This window comes from Echiichthys vipera (assembly GCF_963691815.1).
Source record: "Echiichthys vipera genome assembly, chromosome: 16".
NCBI lineage: Eukaryota > Metazoa > Chordata > Actinopteri > Perciformes > Trachinidae > Echiichthys > Echiichthys vipera.
In genome coordinates, this window is record NC_139841.1 from 21,101,696 (window position 1) to 21,126,853 (window position 25,158).

A 25,158-nucleotide genomic window follows, 5' to 3' on the forward strand; every position below is an offset into this window, starting at 1 on the left:
AACCACAAGAAGCAGGGTTTTGAAGCCATATTTAGATCAGCTATTCATTTATTCTCTCATGTGCTGTGAAGTCTCCATTTGTTAACTGTCACATTAGCCTAATTGCTGCTACCTCAGTGGGCACGGAAACATCTGCCTCTCTCTGTTGCCCATGGAAACAGACAACAACAAAGCTTGAACTTTTACATGAACACATTTTCGTGATAAGCAACCTCTTGTGGTCTTGTGAATAGACTGTATTCTCTTGAAGCAGAGACAAAAGTAGTGTGACATTGTTATAGCCATGGAGAACTTTTCTCGCTCAGTCTTTAAGTTGATTTACCTCGAGAATGTAAGTCCAATCTCCGTTTTGTTTAGTTTTGATCTCCACCTCTGTAGCTTTTTAGCAGCTAAATGCTGCACTATGTTCACCAGCTAGTCACTAACTGTGTCGGTCCACTGTTTGGGGATGGGCAGGTAGTGTTCTGTGGGACTGTTTTGTTTTGGGGTTTTTTTGTGTTGAAAACAGCGGTCTGCTGCCTCTAAAAATGATGGCATGAGAGCGGTCAGGAGTGATCCAAAACAGTAAAGATACAAATGATATAATCTATATAAACAGGTTCTGCATATGGATATAAAATCTGTAGGCAACGGGACAAGATTTGGGTAGTGGAAGCAATCTGTTTTCCATTTATAGTCGAGTAGTATTTACCAATCACGTTTGGCTTTTGCACTGTGTGGAGAGCAAAATGAGGTAGAATGCATTGGACGTCATGCACTCACAGGAACCCATCGGCTATGTCTGACGGCCTCGTTCCTTTGTCCTAATAATAAATTGATTATAGCTGCTTTAACCAAACGGGAAAACACTCATATGAACTGTTTTTGTAATGGCCATTTGGATTGTTTTGGGAGCGCTTACAAGTTCCTGCCAATAGGGAGCAACACAGCAGGTTATAATGGATTTAATGGGGAGCTAAATTCTCTCATGGGTAGTATTTGTTGCAGGACTGTTGTACTGTATTGCAGCTGTTCTTTTGTGTTTGTTTTGTTTGTATGTGCCCTATACATTACATACATTGTACACATACTGTACTGAACTGGTCCTAACAAATACTAGCACTTAATAAGTGTATACAGACATAAGATGAGATTCTGTTTTCAAATGCTGCTGCTCAGAGGAATTCAGATGTTTGTAGATAACATTATTAGAAAGAGCGTATTATTATTGTCAATACAGGGGACCATGTTGTTTCCTATACAGTCGGGCCAAACCTCGCTGAGCAACGTGCGGAATCTGAAGAATGGGAGTCAGATAGAGGTGAAGGGTCACTGAAAAGCATGCGTAGTGCACGGCACGTGTGGGCTTAGCGTCAACATGCCATCTGCCTGCCCTTACTCGCCCACGGAGATGTACGCACGCACAAGTATGCATGTACTCTCTCACATTCTCTCTATCTCTGACAAAAACACAAACACACACACAAACACACACACACACACACACAATCACACACACACAAACACACACACACACACACACACACACACACACACACACACACAAACACACACATGCACTCAGAAGCTCACAAAGCCTGTATTCATCAGTGGGTAAAATGGTATGATTATTGTAATTTAAAGCACTTAGCATTGTAATCTGTATTCCAGTGAAGTACAGCGAGATGACATTATGAATGAGAGAACTCTAAATGAATACATTGAATCAATTTTATTTTATTATAATCTATTAAGAAATGCAAGATGTATTAAAATGTAATTAGGATATTACAATTCTAGCCAAAACAAGTCTTAAAAGTCAGTCCATTAACATTCAAAACACGGGAGGGGGCGTGTCCGAACTGGAGACAAAATGATCTGAAGAAAAGTACTTAAATGAGGAATTGCATTAAATAAATAATGCAACAGAGCAATAATGCACTGATCCTTTGTTTTCCGTACTTGAGATGGAAAACTGTTTGACCTTGGCATTTAACGGGAGTAAATAAAATGCCACTGGGGTTCTGTAATTATTCATACTGCAAGACTGTGTCGTCTCGCTGCAGTGTTGATGAAACATTAACACTGTTCCATTTGTCCGACCTTGGCTGCTGCAGTAACTCTGTAGCAGACGATGGTTACACTCCTGACTTTTACAGTACCGTCTGATCACAGCAGAATGTATACTTATGTATGTGCACATGTAAGGTGTGAAGGTGGCAGTGAGATACATCACATCCAGGCGTGACTGGACTTGAATGTCAGAGGAATGTGGACAATAATATGGACATTATCCAAACACGCTCTCGTGTACGTCATTAAACGCACGCCTGACATCATATTCTGGTTACAGACCCAAACACAGATTTCACATGTAAGTGTCACATTAAGTCTTCCTGCACATCTTCCCTTATTCCTGACATTATTTACTTTGGTTAGACACTAATATTTAGGCACAGACATTTTCTTCTGCAGGCTCTTTACATTAAAGCAAGAAAAAACAAAGTATCAGACAGTTCTTCTGTCAGTATTCCTAGTACGCACACTGAAACGATTCCCTCTATGGCGACTGCATGTCTAATAAGCTCTGTGTTGATGGATGGAAAATGGCAATTAACTCTCACTGGACTTGCAACGAGTTCCTGCTAGTTCAGTTTTCTGAGCACTTTCTCTGTCTCCAGTACCTTAGGTGGCATCATTTCAAGGTATGTGCAGGTGTAGCTTTGTACAAGTGGGGGAGCACATTTCCTCAGAAGAAGTCAGTATGCAGCTGCTGAAGGAGCTGTATGGATTCACATCACAAATTTTCACACAACAGTGATTTCAGTTGGTGTCCCCGGGCAACACCCGTGTCTGACTTAAAAGACTTCACTTTCCAATGGCTACATGTATTAGCCTGTGTATTATCCCCCAGAAGAGAATCATAAGTGTTGGTTCATGTTTGTATTTTTGTGAATTCAACTCCATGTGGCTATAATCAATAATCTTGCCCGCATTTTTATTGGTTTTTGTTCCCTTGGACATCGAAAACGAACTAAGAGTCTAATAAGCATTTGTGATCAGTCTGGTGAGGCCAGGCTACAGAATAATAATGAAGCTGTTTTGGAAAAGTAATAACTCAGAGTCATCAGTCAGTACCAGTTGCAAAACTGTATAAATGTTGTTGTTTTTTTTAGCTGAGACTACAAGTTAAGTCTTATTCCTATCCAGCTCGCAGCCGGCCAGCTTTTAAAGCAATCATGGCAAATGTGAACAAGCTAACAGAGGCTTTTTCTTAATCTTTTATTTAATCTTCTTTCATCTTATTTGAATTTCTATCTTTCCGTGGTGTGGAATCAGTAAAGAATATCTTATCTTGTTTTATCTTGGTGCTTCTTATTTTGTGTGGAAAGTCACTGCTCACTCCATCCCCAGTCAGCGACAGAAGTGACCTGTCAGATAAAAATGTGTATCAGCAGTATCAGTTCATGCCACATAATCCACTCCACTGTGTCCTCTCAGACGCCCCGAAGGAAGAGCTGAGAGCTGAGAATCGGGTATCAAACAAACACAAAGGATATCTGTTATAACTCTGTAGACTACAAATTTAGGTCATCTTCATTTCAATAAATCAAAGCCATGCTTGAGGTTTGATATTAACCTCAAGAGAGCTCAATGTGTAGCAGGAGAGAAAAATTTAAATTACCACCAAGGGTATATCAAGGGGAGCACATGTGCAAAGGGACATGTACACACTATATGCACGCATGCAACACATACAAATTGCACGCTAAAGTATAGAAATGAACAGACACAATGCACAAATTTAATCCATCAACTAAATGCAAAGATGTTTTGAAGGTAACATGTGACCTTGCTGTATTGCGAAACTGTTTATCTCACTAACGCAAAATTAATGGATCATAAAACTCCATCACAACATTTTTATCTGAAATCTTTTCATATATCTCTTTTGCAAAGAGATTACATGTCCTGTGAGCAATAACTAAACATGTTTTTTAAGGGGAAGTGGGAAAAGTATAGACATTGTAGGATCTTTACTGATAGAAAGCACTGTACAAAAATACTACAGCTGCTTTCTGGGATTGTGTTGTAGTCATGCTTTTTAAATTAAAGCTGTAAATTACTTTGCAAAAATGGTTGTTCTGTACACAGGTATTCCCCTTGACCATGACTCTGCTCCTTGACCATGACTCTGGTCCTTGACCATGACTCTGTCACATTGAATTCCCGGTGGGTATTCATGCAACTCTGGTTTCCATTATTTGCTTAAAATCTCTTCTCTTCGGATAAAACTTTACACACAAAATATTGACTGTATTTCTCTCATTATTTGATGAAGGGTTAGTAGCTGAAAACATCTCCTGCATGTGGTGAGTGCAGAATCCACTCATACAACCCCCCCATTCCTTGGTTTTAGCCTGCCATTTCGTTTGGTACAGCCGAACTAAATGTCATCGTATTATCATTTCAGAAGATATACTGTACATCAAGGCTTCATCCTCGCCTTTTTCTTCGTAGCCAGTTATCTTCAAGTCCCAGGGATGTTAATCATCCAAGATTCCAGGCCGTCTGCTTTGAGGTGTCACAGAAACAGTATGGGACACAACCAAAGAACAGTTAATGAGCAGGAATATGGTTTCTCTCTGTTCTGCATAGGGTGCAGCTGTGCTCTAGTTTTAAAGTTGGAACTATACTGTAACCGAGGGTCCAGCTGAACTAGCTGTAAACTAATTTCACTGGAAAACAGTTGATGCGCAGGAATATGCCTCCTGCCTGTTGTGTGGTTGGTTATTTGTGTTCTTTGACAGGCAAAGTAGTGACGTCTCCTGCAGCTGTGCTCTAGTTTCAAATGTGTAGATGTACTGGAACTGAGAGTTCAGCGGAATAAGATTATTTATCAGGAAACATGTGAAGCTCATGTCTTGAATTTAGAGCCTATTGCTTGGCCTGCGAAAAAAGCACTGTTGCAACGTTCTGAAGAACCACTCATACAATCAACTTCACAATCAGCACTGCACTCTCTGAGTTCTCAGCAACCTGCCAAGAAGGAATTCGATTGGATGAACGGCTCTCGGATATATGTAAATGACAGTCAGTACAAACACACACAGACACACACAGATTCATTTATTTATAGTTAGACACTGCTGCTGTTGCTACAGTGCCACCTATTGCTCAAATGGCAACCAAGTGTGTCATGACCAATCAGACATTATATCTACATGTGAACCAGATGTGGTTGCTATTGCACAAAGCGTTCAGGAGCTTTGACATCTTTTGTAACATACAGTAAGCCCTGCCCACAGCGCTTGAGCAAACTTTGAGGGCCAACTACACCAAACTTTGCAAAACATAAAAAACATATGAAAAAGTAACTTTTTTCGGCTCGGTTCAGTGATGTCCTCTCTAAAAATGTGTTTTTTTGGGGGGGTGGGGGTTTCTGAACATTGCTTTGTTTATTACTGGCTTTAGAAATAGATTGATCACAGAAGCACTCTGACTAAAATGCGATTACATAAAGACATTACTTATCTCTATACATTATATATATATATATATATATATATCTTTAATAAGGGAAGATAAAGACATTACTTAGATCAATTTAATAAGGTTAAATAAAGACATTGTAATATATTCTACATTGCAGAGGAGGACTCTTATCAGTGAGATTGTCGATGCATCATTAGAGCACATTTTGTGAAACTTGTCCATAGGTACACAATATTGTATATAACATCTATGTTATGTAATATTTGGGCTTGAAGCATGTCAGAATATGAGCGTGTGGGTACATTTGTCTCACAAGGTCAAAGAAAATCAAATTTTCTTATTTTTACCAATTGGGGCAGAGGTTGTGAAAGCTACACGTTATTATCATCTTGAACCATTACATTCTTAAGGTTTTACGTTTTTCACAGAGGGCTGTAAACCCTTCAAACTTTATCATTTTGGTTTTATGAGATTTCACAGTAATTGCTTCGGTGTTTTATACCTTTTAAAGAAAAAAAATCAGTTATCTTTCCTTACATTTCATGATTAAAAAAAGGGCTCAGACTAGCAGTGTGGGTTTAGGCAGATTATATTTTATGAAACTTTATATGTGCGCGGCCTTCTTGGATGAAGATAAAAGGTCTCTACATCAGGCAGGCAGCAGCAGTGACAGGTATTCATGCAAGAAAATGACAGGATACTGTGTGTTCTCGAACTGCTTACACATAAATCACTGTAGGCTTTCTTGTTGTTTTTTTTCGTCTTAGGGATCTTGTAGATTTTGATGGATTTCTTTGTCCTTGTTGTCCGCTTCTATAGCTCTCTGTCCCAGATTTGTTTGCACATTACATCGTTTTCTTTTGCTAGAAAGTCCTGTGTGTTGTTTGTATTTGTACCAGATTGTGTTATTGTGATTTCATAAAGTCTGCCTGCCTTAAAGCCTGACTGGGATGATTCTTCTATTTTGAATAAAAATCAAGTAGTAGGTCATTAATATGCCATGTCTACTAGTCAATCACTGTTTTTAGCAAACATTTCACATACTCTGCTTAATTATTACATCCTCGTTTTGTGATTCCCATCATGTTTATTGCAGTCCTCTTGGTGTCATCTTCTCCTGGTTTATCATGTCTAACCTCATCATTAATCCACCACGTAAATAAAAATTTATAGGAAAGCCTTTATTTGTTCCACCCTGTTGTGTTTGACTGGCATATTAATATTTTAGTTTTCTGCAGTAGCAGCTGTAGGTGTACAGAATATTTCACTGTGGCTTTTGAACGAGGCTCAGCCAGCCGGAGCTGAAGATCGGAGTTACCTGTTTTATAATGTGAAATAATGATGACATTTATTGGATTGATGGACTCAGTGGAGCGATCGGAGCAGAACAACCGTTAGTAACTCTTAAACAGAGAGGTGTCAGTGGAGACTCGGATAGTGAAAAGAATAAATACAGACTGACAGAGGCTCTTGCACACTTACTAGTCCACACAGGCAAAGAAAATATAGGGACTGTCTCCAGGTCTCCCACTGAGTTTGACTTCCTGCGTCTGAGAGGTCACTGATGCTGGAGAACAGTAATTATTGGATCAAAAGGATTACTGATCAACCAGCCAAGGTTTAATGAGCAGTTAAATGACCTGTTACACCAATAACTTCTGGTTAATTGACTTCAGTGTGAGCATTTATCTGTTTGCAATCTGAAATAGACTCCTGCTCCATAACATATTGCTCTCTGTTTCATTATTGTGACATATGCACTGTTTCCTACACTCATTCATTAAACCAGATCATTATTTAAGGGTATCTCACAACTTAAATGTCATACTTGGTTCGGTTTTCTTACTTGTCTTTGCTAGAGGCAAAGTCTCCAAGAGAGATTCCAGTGGCCATTTCATTTTTATCCCTAAAGCGGCAGTAATCATTATATTTATATTAATGATGCATCACATGAATACTTAATAGAAAATGGGTTGCTGGTATTGATGGATGCTCAGATAATTAACACTCGTTCTGCAGTCAGCTTTATAGCATCTTTGAGCTCATGCGTGTTTGATCTACAATGTCACTGTTTTGGTTCACACTCGCCACTCTCATTGCGTCATTCTCTGGTGCAGCAGGAAGCTATATTCAGCAAAAATAAGCTTTAAGCAAAGTGTGCAACTAGCATTTGAACATTAGCATTTAGCAGCTAAATACAGATATTTCCTTAAGGAGTTGGTGGAGAGCAAAAACTGAGCTTAAAGAAGAGTGAATAACAGACTCAAATTCATCAGGTGGCTAGAAACATGACTAAATTAATGATAATATTGCTCTGTGCATGCTAAATAAGTAAAACCTCAATTTTACATAAAGGCCTGTGACAGCGAAAGAAAAAGAAAAGAAAAGCACCTTTTTTATGATGTAGGGGACCCAATTTTTATGGTTATAACTCATTAAAACATGTAGACATTAGCATGGATAGCCGACACAATTCCTCCTCTAGGATTTTATTTTCAGCAGCGGAAGGGTTGCCCCGCTGGATGAGCAAACCTTCTGGTTAGACCCAGCGCTGCCGCCAGACTGAATTCGAGTTGCTACGGCCGCTAACTGAAGGCCTGTTTCCTGGGCTGCCTCCTGCAATGTAGTCTCTTAGCGGCGGGCCTCTTAGAGGTTAACTTGTTAATTCTTGTCTCATCTTATAAAAAGTAAATTCATCAAATTCCGTGCCCCATATTGCTATTTTCCAAGCTACACCGCATGAGCATGGTTTCCAGGGGAATGTCCCTGTCACTCGGCCTGAGGAGAAATTACTGTTAGTCTGCAGGTGATTGACCAAGGGCCGCCGCTGCAAAATCTGTATAACAGAAACACTGGCCTATCCTATCCTATCCTGTGTAAGAGCTGGTCTGCTGTGTCTTCCTATCATTATATTGAGAAAGCCAATCTGACCTAAGACAGAACAATGAGGCACACTATTCACCCCATAACTGTCAATATATTACAAACAAACCTGAATGTTCACAGTGGTGAACAAATGTCTGGTTTATGACTAAAAAGGGCACCACATTTTATTTGGATTTAATTGCTGCAGTGTGTGTAGGCTGGTCGGACACTCTTCGTTTTGTAGAGGCCATTAACTGAACAGAGCTTGAGTCACAGTATTCAGTATTCGGGTATTTGCTAGCAGTCTGAGAAAACACTCCAAATTTGCTTTCATTTGGAGCACACTGTTGGACGCAGCCTCAGAAACAGCCCTTCCGACAGGCTGGGCTGCTGCTTTCAAACCTGGCCTCCTGCTGCCCCATATGTGTGCGTAGAGATTTTTGGTTGAGAACAAAAGATAAGTGGGTTTTTGTCATTGCACTGTTTCCAAAAAAATGACCTCATGCTTGTTAATGACGATATAAAAATGGAGAAAACACCCCCAAATGTACGTTATCCCCGTTGGGTTGGGCCAGGCTTGGTAAATATTACTCTGTCTGTGGTTGGGTTTGTCTGCAGCAAACAACAGGCCACCAGGGAGGGTGTCAGTGTGGAGAGTGTGGCTGTGGCTTAGAAACAGAGGGGTGGAATATCATTGGTGTTGTAGCTTTACATTATGGAGGGACTACACAGGTCTTTTTCTTCTTTTTTGATATTACGTACGGTCAAAAAGGCACATATTTATGAAGTCTATCTCACCCACACAGTTCATTGAAGTGTTCTTCTGTTTCACTTCCCAAGACACTGAAGCTGAGCAGATTCTCTTGCTGACAACCACATCAAACGAGCTTTCTCTCCCTCGTTCCTGCAATTGGGGGCATGTATGTCCCGTCTTTATAACCCCCTTAACGCACTTCATCTGGGGCCTCAGGTAGGGTTTCCTCTTCCTGGTTGTCACAGTTATGGCTCATTAAAGAGCTCTCTCTCAGCAGGAAGGAAACTGACTCCCCTCAGATCCTGTTAATGTGTGTGGGTCCTTAATATGGATGCTGTCACCAATGCACATCTTGTCTGCGTTAACATCAAACCCGGATAGAGGGCACTCTAATGACTGTCAGATGCTGCATTGTGGCGCTGATGTCCGAGTTGTTAATCAAGTGAAAAGTCATTGTTTGAACGCATAAAGGGTCAACCCGCAGCTGGTGGTGTTGAAAGGCTTTTTTTAATAGTCACCCTTATTAGGAGAAGACCAAGTCAAGGTTATCTGTTGGAAGCATGTTAAACCACACAGTCATTACTCACAAATTCAAGTATTTGCTTTGCGTTTCTCACAGGATTAACACATGCAAGTACAGTACTTGGTAATCGACTTGGTAAGGTTACATAATTGCTGAGTGTGTGGCGTATCCAGTTTAAACTATGTTGTCTCTCACTTATACTCAGACCCTTTGCTTTAGTAAGGTTGCAACGAATGACTGGCTCCATCACTGATCAATCTGACAATTCATTTTTCAATTGATTTGGCACATAAAATGTCAGAAAACGTAAAAAACAAGACATTTAAATTGCTTTTTTTGTCAGATTAACAGTCTAAAGCCCAAGGGTATATAGTTTGGGATTGTAGAATACGAAGAAAACAAACTAATACTCACATCTGAGCATTTTGAATCAGAGAGGGTTTTTTTGAGCTCAAATGAATGCATTTACCAAGGAATTAATCATTTTAACGATTAATCAACTGTGCCTGTAAACAACTTTCATTCTATAACAAGTAAAAACTGGCATTCTGACAGGACTATTAAAGTATCAAAAGTTAAAATTCTCAGTTTTACATGATGTATTATTGGAGTGTTACTGCTGTTGCATTAACATTTAATCAGCATTTTAATGTCGAGTTGGGCGATGGAGCTCATTTTGACTACTTTATATCTTTTTGGGAAATTTAATCAGTAACAATGTGTCATATTTCATAAGGTAATCATATGTTTTAAAAAAAAAATACTACCAAAGACTCATGCACCTGCAGAATCACCGCAAATCCTCTGACTCCAGAAATATTAGAGGTAAATATGCAAACATCCTATGTCATCATTGGTTCTCTGAAGACTAGATACATGCAATAGATTTGGCCCACAGCCTTTCTAACAGATAGGAAGTGTCCACAGTAAGGTTATTGTAAAGGTTGACTCTGGAAAAAGCTGATTCTGATGCTACTGCTATTTAAAGCAAAGCATCTCTGGCCTTCAGTGTCACACAGATGATGCATCATTGTGGACAGAGCTGAGGCAGAGAGATGGTGATTCTATAATGCTGCCGCTTTGCCACATTTTATAAGAGCTCAGCTCCATCATTCAGACGCTTCCACGGGGACCTTTTGCACCGACTTCTCGCCCGAGAGAGATGCTCATACACATGACGAGGCAGAAATCCTTTGACAAACATTTCAGTGTTCAGTGTTTCTTCTGTGACAGTATGTGAGAGTTGCTGTTGGTTGGCAAATCTTCACTTGAATGAAATGTGGACTGTGGTTTTAAACCAGGTGGAACTTATACATCAAACTGTGAGAACAGAACATCAAAAATAGATAGATAATAGAAGAAAAAAAAGAAAACATGACTGACCTTATTTTGCTGCTTCTGTTCAACATGAATATTCCTTACATATTTTACAGTTTACCAACAAAACTAACTAGATTTATAAACCCATAGACGGTAAGGACGTTTGCATTAGGTCTTAAATGTTTTGAAATACTCTGTTTGCTCTGCTTCTGATAAGTTTGTTCTCTTCCCCCCCACAGGGAGCCATCTTCTTACCTGGAAACAAAGTATCAGAGCATCCAACCAGCGGCGATGAAGGGGGGAAGTTTCTCTTCGAGGTCATTCCAGGTAAAGATGAGATCAATTTAATCACTTTTTATCGTTGCGGAGGGCAAATTGATGTTGACTGGAGCACGAGCAGAGGAAAAAAATATGTTTTTAATCGCTCTTATCCGTAGTATTAGTGTTTAGGTGAATTCTTAAACTGTGAGAATCATCTAGGGATTCATTTTGCCATTTACTGATTTTATATGTGCTGCTTTCTATAGCAGTTGCAGTGTTAACCATTTGTTTGCTCACTGTTTGCTGGGTTTGCATATAAAGAGTTATGGAGTTATGAGTTATGAAGTAGAGTGAGACCTCTTCCTGCTGCCCTCTCCTCTCTGTCCTGAGCCCCTCCCTCCACACGAGCACAGGCTTCATACAGTACGATAACTAGGATTCCTGTTTTTTTTTTTAATCTTGTGGGCCTGTAAAGCTTTAAACACTTTGCCAATATACTGACACTTTTTTTATTCTGTGTTATTTTTGTCTGGCTCTCTTTTCTGTCACTCTCTTTTGCACTCCGACATTAAACATTTCAATTTCGTCAAGGCGTCTCAGAGATGGAGAGACTTTTTTTTCCATTTTATTTAACCTTTTATTTGTACAGATGATCTCACTAGGATCTCATTCTCGAGAGACCGGGTCAACACACTGCAGCAAAACGACAAGTTACCGACACAGGACATTCATACAAAGTCAAAATAGGACACAAGTCACAAAGTCGCCAAAGAGGTCATTTACACTCTAACCAAACTTCTTAAAAGTTATTTAAAATCCCTTTGGGGAATCATGCTCGACAGCTTCGGTTCCTGCTTTAGTTTTATCCAGGTTGAAGAGGCAGAGCAGGAGATTACCTTTCTACCAAATTCTGTCCGGACTGAGGGGAAAGCCTGAAACAGAGCCATGAGGAGGTGCAGAAGTCTTTCATTAATAATCTAAATAAATATGATGGAAGATTATATTGGATTTTCGGCCCCAAAACGCCAAAAATAAACTGCCTTCCCCAGCTTTAAAGGAATAGTTCTGTGGGAATAATGCTCATTCACATTATTGCAGAAAGTTATGATTACAGTTCTCATATCTGCGCACTTGATATGAAACTTTAGCAGGCAAGTGGTTAGCTGAGCTTAGCTTAAAGACTGGAAGCAGGGGTAAAGCTAGCTAGGCTCTGCACAAAGGTTAAAAAACAATCACCTCTGCTTGTTAAATCCATACAAATGTTCACAAGTTTCGGTTTTACAGTGATAACGCCCCACACAACCCCTGCCTATAGTCTTTATGCTAAACAAAGCTAACTGGCTGCTGGATGTAGCCTTATGTTTAACAAACTGATATCTAACTCTCTGCAACAAAGCGAATAAATGCAGTTCCCAAAACATCAAACTATTCCTTGAGTTCAGAAGCTTGGCAAAGAAACTGGCTCCAACCACTGACCACCCACTCACACACACACACGCACACACATGAACTCAAAGATGAACCAATGCACAGACGCCAGGAGACTGTATGGAAACATATTCAAATAGAGCACAAAGGAATAGTGGGGTATTTTCCCAGGCGGAGCGATGCCAGGAATGTGAGTCTATGGAATAGATATTTAAAATACACATGCACACTGGGGACATAGAGACAGCTGGTGAAAGATACAGTAGCGGAGTTCAGCACATCCACAGTAAAACATTGCAGAAAACACCGGATGTGTGCAACAACTACTTGTATTTTATTTATCTTTATCTTTTCCCTGGTGTGTAGCCACTACAGTTTCTCTCAGAGGAAACCAAATGATCAAGACATTTTCTCACGTGATTTAGCGCTCCCACTGGACACAAACTCAAAAACAATGTGACCCAGCAGATAATGCAGATACAATTTGTCAGTAAAAGGTCAATTAAAGGCTGAGACTGAACCCACATTAAGTAACTTGACAGGTTCAGGTAGGGATGTCACAATACCAGAGATTTAGTAGTCGATACCAATACCAGTGAAACTCCACGATTCTCAATTTGATACCACTGTAAAAAACTAAACGTTGTGTGGAGCAGAGTGGGCTACACAGCCATGCGAGCTGTCTCAAACAGAAATAATGGATAACACTTTAAATACACTAATGTTAAGTTGACATAAATAAAAACATACACACCTTGAATTTGTTGAATAGTCTTTGAGGTGCTTCGTTAGTTTGGAAATGTTTCTTCCTTTTGTCTACAATGTTCGATGGCACCGGTTGCACACTGTCTTCTGCTAATTTATCATGATGATCCCCCTCAAACACAAAGTACTTACATACAAAACCCCTAATGTTTTTCTTTTTTGATGAGTGGAGGCAGAGCTGTCGCTGCAGTTCTTCAGGCCTGGTAGGCGCTCTTCTTCTTCCTGTGGCATTTAACGGCGCACTAGAACACTTGCAGGTGTATATGCTGCCCCCTGTCAGGTCCCTTGTATCTGTGGTACCATCCGTACTGTAGAATAAAGGATACCATCACTTTTTCAGAATTTCGGTATCATCTTGGTACCGAAACGTTAGTCACAACTAGTCACAGGTTTGGTTAAAAGACTCTCAAAGGTGGTTTTGTTTTTGGACACTTGCTGTTTTTTTTTGTTTTGTTCTTTTAATAGTTTCCTCGTCAGATGAGGATGAACAGTTCCCTACAGAGATAATTTCATGCACTTTCAGTCGCAGCCACACCACGTTCACATTGAAATGAAGCAAAGTCAACTTGTCAACTTGTGATTAATAGTTCTCACGAGTGGAAGAGGTTGTGTTATAGAGAAACAAACGTCTTTTTTCCATATGCTGTGTGCCTATGCCATGGTAGAAAACATTTTGATTCATCAGCAGAAATAGTTTTCTGAGTGTAACGCAGCACTCAGTGTCTAAAAAACATCAGATTTTAGGTTTTGCGATGATATTTTTGATGTTATTTGATTGTCTTACAATGAGGGATGGGGTGATTCTCGAAGACATTTTGACAGGACTCAGCTGATGAGAGACACACTGGCTGCTGTGAGTTTTCAAACCTGCAACATTTCAGTTATTGGTTAGACTCATAACCTTTTTTATAGTCTATGCTCTTAACCAGTTATGCTTTTGATTTGGGCAATGTTTGGCTCGACGAAGCTGTTTTTCATAGTAGTGTAAAAACCGAAAATCAAAGGAACAAAAGGGAAGTGGCAAAAACAAAATGTTGTATTTTCACTTCTCTTCTCTTTTATAACCATGCACTCCATCTGAAAAATTAATACAATACAGAGTAAATATATATTTGTAGAACGCTATTCTTATGCTGTTGATGAAACCATAGTAGCTACAGAGCTGAGGTTTATAGGAGAAACTGTGTGGCACATAATTCATCCAAACATTACTTAGAAATGCGTGACCAGAACACATGATTGAACGTTGCAGAGGATTGGTGACACCCAGAGCAGATAGCTTCAGTGTTGGGATACATTTTAACCAGCGTTTCACTGCAAATATATTTTTACAACGCTTGCAGGAAAGTGGCAAGTTGTGAAGTGACCTCAGTCTTATTCCCATGCAATTTGTAGTTCGTAGTAAGACTTTAGGAATTCATCACATGCCTCACTGACTCATTGTGCCCCCTTTTCAGTCTCAGGTTCATTTCTCCCTTTCCAGGTGCTGCAGTATTTGCTGAAACATGTGAAGCATGTGAACAGAAATTAGTTATGTGATTACAACAGTTTTTTTCTCCCCTCTGGAGAATATTTGTGGTGTATTGGCAGCTCTTCAATTTCTTTCTTGACTTATGAGACTTGTCTCCACCACTACAAACAGTTTTCATCTGTTTCCCACTCCCAGTTGGACCCGACTGTACAAGCTTCTTTTATGGAAAAACTGAAAGAGGGGAGAGGAAATATGAAATCCAATGACTCCGTTTTCTTTACCTGCAATAGCAATCATAACATCATTTTCAAAGTTTACTAAGTTCTGCCATGTTCCTTTTAACACACTTTAATGCCATACTGTATGTTGGATATGGAGGTTTTTATGAAACAGCTTATTGAGTCTTTTGTGGCACTTTGTGGTGATGAATGTGGTCAAATACCTGTCAGTGCGCAGTGTAAACCTTGTTCAGCAGCTCATGCCATTATTACTTTGAGGCCACAAGGATTAAATTATTATTTAATAAACGTATGTTAACGTATTCATATATTGTATTTAATGTTTTACTGTAATTTTTTCGACCATAACACTACAGTGTTTCCTCAAAATTCAGCTGCGGTGACCTGTAGGATGTCCAAAATAATTAATGACTTCACCTTCAGATCTCTGTGTTTTTAAACCGAGGTCATGACTGACTGATGAGGCTTGCACTATTGTAACATTTTCATCGTTTTGCCCTTCTCCAGATGGCATGTGTTGTTTTTCTTCTTCATGTATTTGTGTGTATATGTACAATTTATGAACACATGAGGTTTTCTGGCTACTTTCAAAAGCCACGGTGGCTATAAGTTACAATCATGAGATAAGGGTAAATGCTCAAGTGCATTTTACCAGACTGAACTGAAGTTTGCTAACATTAGCTAACATTAGCCACCATAAACTACGTCAGACAAAGTCAGGCTGTAGCAGCAAAACCCAATTGCACATCTTATTGCTAAGGAATTCAACTTTTAATTAAAGTAACTTAGTCTCATTTCGAATATATAGTTTTACATTTTGAAACCTACGCTTATTTGCTTTCTTACCAAGAGTTAGATAAGATAATTGATACCACTCTCAAGTGTGAAGGATGATTATTAAGCTATACAGCCATCAGCCATTTAGTCTAGCTTAGCTTAGCTTAGAATAAAGACTGGAAAAAGCTGATCTGGATCCGTCCAAATGTAACAAAGTAAGCAAATTAATTAATACATCACATCTCATCATTTAATCAAATAAAAAAGTATTTAAAAAAAGATGTAAAAGTAACAAGTTTTAGTTTTATGGGTGTTTATTCTTTGTATAACCCCTATTTCTAGTCTTTAAGCTAAACTAAGATGCTGGCTGCAGTGGCTCCGGTGCACATGGTTTATTCACACATGATTTCTTTGGTTAACACATACATTAGGCTCACACATCACTCTACCGGCCACAATGTCCATAGCAAACTTTCCTCTTCAAACTATCAAAGGCCTGGTTTATTATGGTCCTGACTTAAATGCTGTTAAAATACTCAAGCAGACCAAAACATGTGGATTAAAACGTGAGTACCGCCATATTCCCTACAAGGACCTTGGGGGTTGTAAAAACCAAACACGACTTTTCCTTTCCTTTTCCTTCTTTTAAAATACTACTGAACTGTTTTCGCCTTTCGGCAACATTCACTTCTCCCTCATACTGACGGAAAACAAGAACATGTCTTGTTGTGAGACAGCAAATAAAGAGGTCTTACAGAAGCAGAGAGAGAGCAAATGGAAGGAAAACACAACACATATATTCCACTGGTCTAAATGGGGCCGCGCAGTTTGAGCACAGCACACGGACAGTCTCTGGCAGACAGACAGACGGGATGTGATGGAGGGGGGTTTGAGCACGGGAAATGGGGTGGAAGTCAGAGTTGTACAGAGATGTCCGTTGTCTTGCAAGGGTGCGGCTGAGATCTGAACACGAGCCGGCCATCGGGTGACTGCCACGGGCCTGAATAGCAGCATCAGGGCCCTGCTCTCAAATTAACACACCACTCTGTATTTTTAACTTTTCTGGAGAGTTTTACTTAGTTACTGCATTGAAAAGCTTTTATTCCCATGTTTTGTGCCCACTCTGACGCTTTCTCTGTTCCTTCTCTCTTGTCTCTTTGTCTCTTTCACTGTGCAAATCCACATCTGTGTGATGCGTGTTAAACCTGCAGACTGCGGAAGAGAGGGGGCTTATGAAAGAGATTCACCACATGGCTAACAATATTTAGACTGGAATCATGGTCTTTATTTTTAACTGTCTGACAGAGACACACAGGTACAGACACAATGAGTTTTTTTGTTTTGCTTGCCCGCACCAAGACTTTAAGCACCAGTGACGTCCCTCCATCCCATTGGACACGTTACAACATGTGCGAGCACACATGGGTCTGCGCTAAAGAGAAGAGGAATAACAACAAAAATAGGACATTGTGCAGGACATTTTTATTTTCCCTCACAGCCGTGGTTGGATACACCTGCAAACTCTTTTAAATTCCAATACTTCCTAAGGGATCACAGTAAAAAAAAAAAAAAAGTAAAAAGTAGCTTCTTAAGTACATCTCACAAACAGGCAGCCCTGACAGAATAAAAACTGGATTTCTCTTAATACATATAGCTGGAATACATATCAGAACATCCTGCTGCTCAGGAGCAGTGTGTAAGTTTATCTGATGTTGGTGAATCCTCCGAAGAATGTCAGGTATGATCTGAATACAGCTGTGTGATACGGTTATAACAAAACTCCAGCACCTGGGATAATGAGACTGCAGTACAGTGTGAAAGTAGAGCCTAGCCTTTATTAAATGATGAATTTAGACAAAAGAGCTCAGACTCTTCGTTTATTTACCTGTCAGAGCTGCGTAAATACCTGGAGCTGAGTGTCACACCCTGTCGTCCAACTGTGATTCATCATCCCATTCCTATAAAACAAGAATCAACACAGGAAACACTCCCTGCTGTGATTTTGATGGAGAAACAGTGTGTTCCTCTTTCCCCAAGCTCTAATAAACACAAGGCTTTGGCTATAGGGTTCAGTATGTCACCCTCTCTCTCTTACTTTATCTCTCTTTATCTCGCTTTGCCTCAGGCTCAGTCTTTTGCTCCCGCTCTCATTTAGTAGTGTGGTTAGAGTGACTGGTCAGGCCACAGCAAGTCACCGCTGCTGAATTATGGGAATATTTTCCTGCGCTCATGCCCAGAGGCCACCATCCTTTCATTCATGAGAGGACCTTGGGAGCATGCTGCCATGAGCAGGTGGACAGCCTTAAGCATGAATGGTGTTTACAGGGCAAAGCCTATAATACATACCTGAATAGTAGATTATGTTTGGCTTCAGTTCATTGTATAAATGAAAGTAATGTCAAGGCATTTCCTCATTTTGACATAGTGCTGTAGTGAAGTCAGGATGAAGGGAGCCTCAGAGCCTCCGTCAAAATAAAGCTGATAGTGCCATCATGTGGTTTTCTAAGTCATTGCAGTACTCACCGTTTGGGGGGGGGTGGGGCTGCAACTAACAATCATTTTCACAGTCCAGTAGTCTGTTGATTGTTTTCTCAATTAATTGATTAGTTGTTTGGTCTATAAAATGTCAGAAAGTTGTGAAAAAAGTCCATCAGTGTTTCCAAAGCTCAAGATGACGTTCTCAAATGTATCGCTTTGTCCACAACTCAAAGATATTCAGTTCACTGTCACAGAGAAGGAAAGAAATCAGAAAAGAATCACATTTAAGGAGCTGAAATCTGAGCATTTTTAATAAAACATTACTCGGACCAATTAATCAATTAGCTTATTAACCCGTTTAATAAATAATCAATTTATCTTTGGCAGTTTGACATTGAATAAATACCAATTAAAAATCCAGATATTTCCACAAATGGCAGCAATGCACTAATGTATAATTCAGTCTTCATGAATTCTGCAAAGGTCTAGTCTTTGTGCAGAGAGTTAATTTAAGTTAATGTCTATATACATGTGCAGTAATGACCAAATGTAAAGTATTAATTAAAACATTTACTCCAATTTTAGCACTGAAATCAGTAACTTGGGTGAATTATTAAGTTCACAAATGCTTTGTAGAATATTATTTTGATGGTTTGTATTATACACTGTTTTGTAGAGGGAAAATAGAGCACAATATAGTTTTATTATTCAGCAAACATTTACTTAGCAATGACTATCTACTGTTGAAGACTCTGAGATGCATTTGAGACGCCTGGGAAAAACTACTTAGTGGACCATGAGTTAACATTTTCTTTAGAATTGCTTACTTACCTTTGTTTTATTGTAGTTCTTAACAGCCTGGTTTTACTATTACTTTGCCATCTGCACAAATTTAATCAGTAATAATATCTAATGAGTTTAAGGTGTAAATCAGTTTGTTTGATTTAGTGCGTCTGTGATTAATGCTCCATCATTATCGTGACGTGCACGCCTGATGGGCAGCCATAGGTAGACTCCTTCGTGACCTCTGCGGTGACTTATGACTGTCATATGTCACTGAGGTGAATGTCTTATTTACACTATGTGACTTGTGTGATTGAGTTGACAATCGCAGTGTAGACGAGGCGAGGCAGAGGGTGAGTAAATCAGACAAATATCCACAGAAGGGATGTTTAAAAAGGTGTAGAGACCCTTCTTTTTGTTATTATTCTGGTTAATTAGTGAAAATTGAAAACAAACGGTCATAGTATGATCAGTCTAGGAATGTGCTTTATCGGGATAGCATGGTAATCTTACCTGTAGAGTCAGACTTCTAATTAAAAAGTAATGACTGAATGATTACGATTGGAGGGTGAAGACAGACATGCAATTATAAGACCACAGACCACTGTACTGTTGAATACGGTTGAATTAAATAATAAAAAGCAGCAACCAGCAAGGGGGGGACATTAATAACCGAAACAATTATTCCACTTGTTCGGGGATGGTAATAAATATGACGTGCTGAGAATATTACCCTCTAGGCATCAGTGTTTAAGGTTAAGGAAGCTCCCAGTAGAGTAATTGAGAAAGTATATTAATCTGTGGTGCTGACATTTCACTGTCAGGATGCATGGAGGTGGTTTTTCAAATAGGCCCGCATGTCACATTAGTCATGGGTAACTTGTGGTGCTGTCATTGGCTGTACGTGTGCGTGTATAAACGAAGGTTCATTGACCACCAGTGCAGCTTTAACTGTAATTATGTTTATTACAGAGAGTTCACAGAACTATCATAATTATTGTTTAAGCTCTGCTACACATCGAAATGGTGTTTATGAGTGCCTGAGAGACCTTGGACTATTTTAAACCCACAACAGTCTCACAGCTTCACTTGCACTTCTATTTCAAGGGCGCTGCTCCAAAGAGAAGCAGCTGGTTTGCGCACAAAACTGGAGCTTCTAAATCTTTGGCTTCCAGTTCTTCATTTTATACAATCTTTGAGTCTTGACGTAACACCTTTTTCAAAGTACTGTTTCCAGGTCCAAGCCTCGTATTTCTACAATGCTGTGTTCCCCGCTGTTTGAACAGAGTTTAAAAAAGACAAGATATAAGACAAGGTATAAAATAGACAGAAGACGGATAGGAATTTAAAAGAATAGAATAAAAATAAAATGGAAAAAAAACAATTAAACAGGAGAATACAAATTACAGCGCAGCTACAGTGCAGGGAGACCAGGTGCTGCAATTAAAACAGATTAAACATCATCATAGAAATAGTTCACATAAAGCAGATGCCATAGGAAAACGTGTGGCAGTGCATATACGATATACAAAATCTGCATCATGAATCAAAAGGAAAAGAAAGATGGTTAAACTAATAATCTGCAAATAGAAGACAAAAAGACATAAAATGATAAAATGCATATATTCACAGCAGGCTCAGCTATCGATCTCCAAGAAACCCAGGAAGAAAGCTCCACTTAGCTATGATAAATGAAAAAGCTCCACCTCCTACACCCACTTCAGGATATAAACAAGGAGCTGCTCTCTGTTTTCATATATTGATTTGATTAGTTGGATGTATAGTGCCCACACAGCTTCTAATACGTCATAAATCCAGCAGGAATAAAACAGCAGTATAAAAGCAGACATTAAGAGGGAAAGCAAGCAGGGAAATTGATGGATATTGCTCTGGTAAATACGATGAAGCTGGAGAAGCAAGAGTGACAAGATTGGGTTTTGTCCACTATCTTTTTTGCACGTCGCCCACTGGGCTTTCCGTTCAGAGCTTGTGTCCTTTCTCTCTCAAGAATTCACTCTGTGATATGACATTTGCAAAAAGGTCAGAAACCAAATTCCTTCCTCTCTCTCCCTCTCTTCTTGAGTGTGTTTATGTGTGTGTGTGTGTGTGTGTGTGTGTGTGTGTGTGTGTGTGTGTGTGTGTGTGTGTGTGTGTGTGTGTGTGTGTGTGTACGTGTGTGTGTGTGTGTGTGTGTGTGTGTGTGTGTGTGTGTGTGTGTGTGAGTGTGTGTGTGTGTAGACATGTTTACTATGTTTTCCCAGCGTGCATATAAAGTCAATAACCTGCTGCCTGTCACACAGCAGTGTATGGCCTCCTGGAGGAGTTGTGGCCTGGCAATCTTCTGCTGTTGACATTTCTGATTTGGGGCCTCTCGGATTCACATCCCTTGTTGTTGTTCTCTTGATATCTGCATTTATGTTCCCAAGCACTCAGCATTACAAACAGACAGACATGTTGAGTGGCTATCAATGTCCTGGCAGCATGAAGTGAGAACATAGTCAACACAGAGGTTTTTCATATTGAATTAGGGCATGGTCAGTGTTATGCCCCTTAATAATCTACATTATTCTCAGCTGTACTTTGTCTTTGTTATTAGAAAATGCTAGCATGCTAACACACCACACTATGATGGACAACAGCTTACAAATTAGTCAACACTTCACCCATATTACTGAAACTAAATGACTTTTAAACAAACACAGAGCTGGATGCAGACCTACATGTCTCTCAACGGACTTCTTGTTCCCCTGCAATGGAAGCAGCTAATTGGAGTTGTGCTAGAAAGCTATTTGGTGCTGGCAGCTCAAAGTCCTGCTGGTTGATGGCAGTAAAGACCAGTGCTATCAGTGTAAAATAGGACCTCTGGACCCAGTTGGTACTCCCTACTCTAAAAGTGAATTGCAGGCCAGCAAGGCTGCTGCTGTCGGAGCAGATGTTTAGAAGACGATTGTCGGAGATTTAAGAAGCCGTCTGGGAGAGAAAACCCAGTGAAAACCCAATATTCAGTAGAAAAATGTTGGAGTGTAAGAACATTTCCTTGGCAGAAGTGGCTGAAATAGTTAGAAAACACATTGTCATGGCAGTGGGCATAGATGAAATCTGTCTAGATAATGTTGGAGTGCTGTGATTGAAAAGACTTCAGTGTCACAGAGAATTTAGGAGCAGCTCCACCACATTTTGAAGACTTTGTCCTCAAAGAATCCGCACACAAGTCAAACTCCCTCCCTCTGAGAGCCTGTGACAAGGTGCTGGAAAGGAAACTCTGCTTGACTGTCAAATAGATTTAAAGGTAACAAGACAGACTTCTGTTGGTTTTAAAAGCAGAGGAAACATCTTATTTTATCCTCTCACTGGTTGTTGAAGGTTTTTGAATTTGTTATTCCTGATTTCATGTGGCTTTGTGGAATAGGAAAGGGCCACCGACCAGGTTTCCCATAGTGTTATTACGGGAGGTGCTGTGGGAATCTGGGCTGCCAAAGTCAATCAGTCTTGAGAGACTCAGAGGAGATTCTTATAATGATCACATTTGTTAAAGGGGGCACTGGACTCTCTGATAAGGAAGCCTCCCTTCTGTGTGGAATTTCCACAGACTGCTCATTAAGACAGGAGGTCTGGAGAGTGTGCAGTTCAGTGACAGGAGGGTGAAGTCTGCAGTTTGTAGAAAATGATGTCCTTTTACGGTGAGTGTGATGGCTAACATCTCTCAGTTTGAAGCTATGGTTGTTTGGAAGACTGGCCTTAGAGAAAGTCTTTTGAGGTTATGCTCCAGAGTGAGGCTAAAATCAAAGAGATTAACTCAACTGTCCAGGAGATGGGCTTATCTGCTTCATTACCAAGACTTAGATGAGAAAATTGATTCCACTCTCACATCTGTCCATTAACATGAAGCTACAGCCGGTTAGCTTAGCATAAAGGCTGGTGCCAGTTTACAGGGAGGTTATCATAGACTGTATAAAATATGAACCATGATGTCACCCACAGGTTTCTGAAGAGTCAAAATTAGGTTTGATGTGGCCGTCGCAATCTTGGCAGTGCCTGACTCCGCCTATCACAAAGGTGGAGCATGGATGGAGTGGATGTGGGCCCATTGAAGCCTATAGTCTATTACCTGTCCCTCAAAGTGGCCTGGCCATGCCCTTAATTGTGCATAACTTTAAGCCTTATCATAATGTAAACGGGTGAGTTATATAAAGATGAATCCTCCGTTCAGTTGTCATAAATGGATAAATTTCGCTTTAGAGATCAAAATCGTTTTTGTACTAGGCTGTAAACTTTTTTTTTTTCTGCTCTAAAGTTGGACATTATAATATGGGGGCCTATGGGGATTGACTTCCCATTCAAGGGGCCACTTCTTAAATGTGAATATTTTCTGGTTTCTGTCGTTTTCTACATTCTACATCGTTATCTTTGAATTGTGCACAAAACAAGATATTTGAGGACATCCTCCTAGACTTTGTATAAAGACCAAACAACTAATCAATTAAGCGATAACATACTTTACAGATTAATTGACAATGAAAATAATCCTTAGTTGCAGCCCTATAACCAACAATTGTGACACTGGTATCTATCTTCTCATCTAACTCTTGACAAGAAAGTGAGTGATTTCCTAAAATGTCGATACATTGATTAAAGAAGATGCACCCTGTTTATAGATTTTCCTTCTCTTCTGCACACAACATGAATGCATAGGGTTTGACACTAAAATAGTTTGTTTTGTAAGTGGGAGATTACAACTTTGTAACAGCAGTTGAATATGACTGATGGTTTTATATGTTGTCGGTATCTTAACTGCAGTCTGATCGGTGGTTTCAGTCCTCTTATGGGTCTCTGTAACGACACGGTGTGCAGTTTATGTATTTTGGTGATGGAACCGAACCTCGTGGGAGCTGCATAATGGCTGAAACTTCACAGTGAGTGATGAAGCCCATTTTTCATAAAGCCATGATTGATCAACCACTAAATGGGAAAAGGCAGCTGCAATAACAACACAAGAGGATAATGTGTAGGATGAGTGGACATACCATACTTGTTATGTTGTGTGACAGGCTACAAAGTATATTCACAAAGCTGTCAGATAGTAAAAAGATGATAAACTGGCAGCTTGTGGTGGCAAATGGTTTTGTATCTGAACTGTGAAGGACATCAAATGGCACATAGGGTATTGAGAATGTAATGCAGTTAAACCAAACACGACCTTGAATTTTACACACATTATCGTGACCCCTGCATACATTCTTTGCATCTCAACCGGATAAACTCTTGTGCGGTGAGCTGTTGAACTGCTGATTCAAACAGGTACGTGACGCAAAGCAGGAGACCGAGGGTATTCAGCATGTCGGAACAATAAGCTGCATACCTTTTGTATGTGGTAGAAATATCCGCCTCGTCCAGATCTATTCTCCTATAAGGGAATTCCGGGCCTTCTTCTTCCTTTCTTGTGCATTATCACTCCGGTGTGTGAGAGTCTGCATGGGTAAGATCCTCTGGAGGAAATGCACTGAGGCCTGCAAACAGGCCACGTCTGAGGCCAAAAAGAGGGACAGGACAGGAAGCTCACATGCTTACATAACAGCCTTATTGAGGGGATCGGTATTCGACATGTCACATAGCAATGTCCTCCATTAGCCTCCCGCCCTAACCCCCGTCCTCAACCCCTGCTCTGACATGTATCAGGTTGGCCGTGTCTCAGCGAGGGCATATTTTGGCCTCCGGTGAAGTTTGTGCCGGGCTACTACAGTATGTTTGTCTGGTGGGGACACTTGATTTGAGTGTTCAGACCAATGGTATGTAAACTGATTTCTGTCTGGATAAATATTTAGAAGTCTCCCAGCTACCCGTTTTTTTTCTGAGTCAAATCCAACAGGAAGTGTTGGTGTTAAATTTTATCACTCTCCTAGCCCGGGTTCAAAGGGGCATCTGCCATTTAATAGAAGCCAATGATGTGTGGTTCGCCTTTAAGTCTGGGGGAGATTGAAAAAAGATAAGGAGGCTATTAAAGACCTTCCTCCAAGAGAGA

General features: G+C 40.0%; 1 protein-coding gene across 3 annotated transcripts in view; it reads left to right on the forward strand.

Moving 5' to 3' along the window:
• arhgap24 (Rho GTPase activating protein 24) overlaps positions 1–25,158 on the forward strand; it is a 69,982-nt gene that overhangs the window by 14,968 nt on the left and 29,856 nt on the right. For 2 of the 3 annotated variants that reach the window (XM_083929928.1, XM_083929929.1), the window contains exons 3-4: positions 1,244–1,300; positions 11,177–11,264. In XM_083929928.1, coding sequence (XP_083786054.1) covers positions 1,244–1,300; positions 11,177–11,264 — 145 coding nt within the window. The remainder of the gene's footprint in view (positions 1–1,243; positions 1,301–11,176; positions 11,265–25,158) is intronic. The other variant, XM_083929930.1, reaches the window with a different exon arrangement.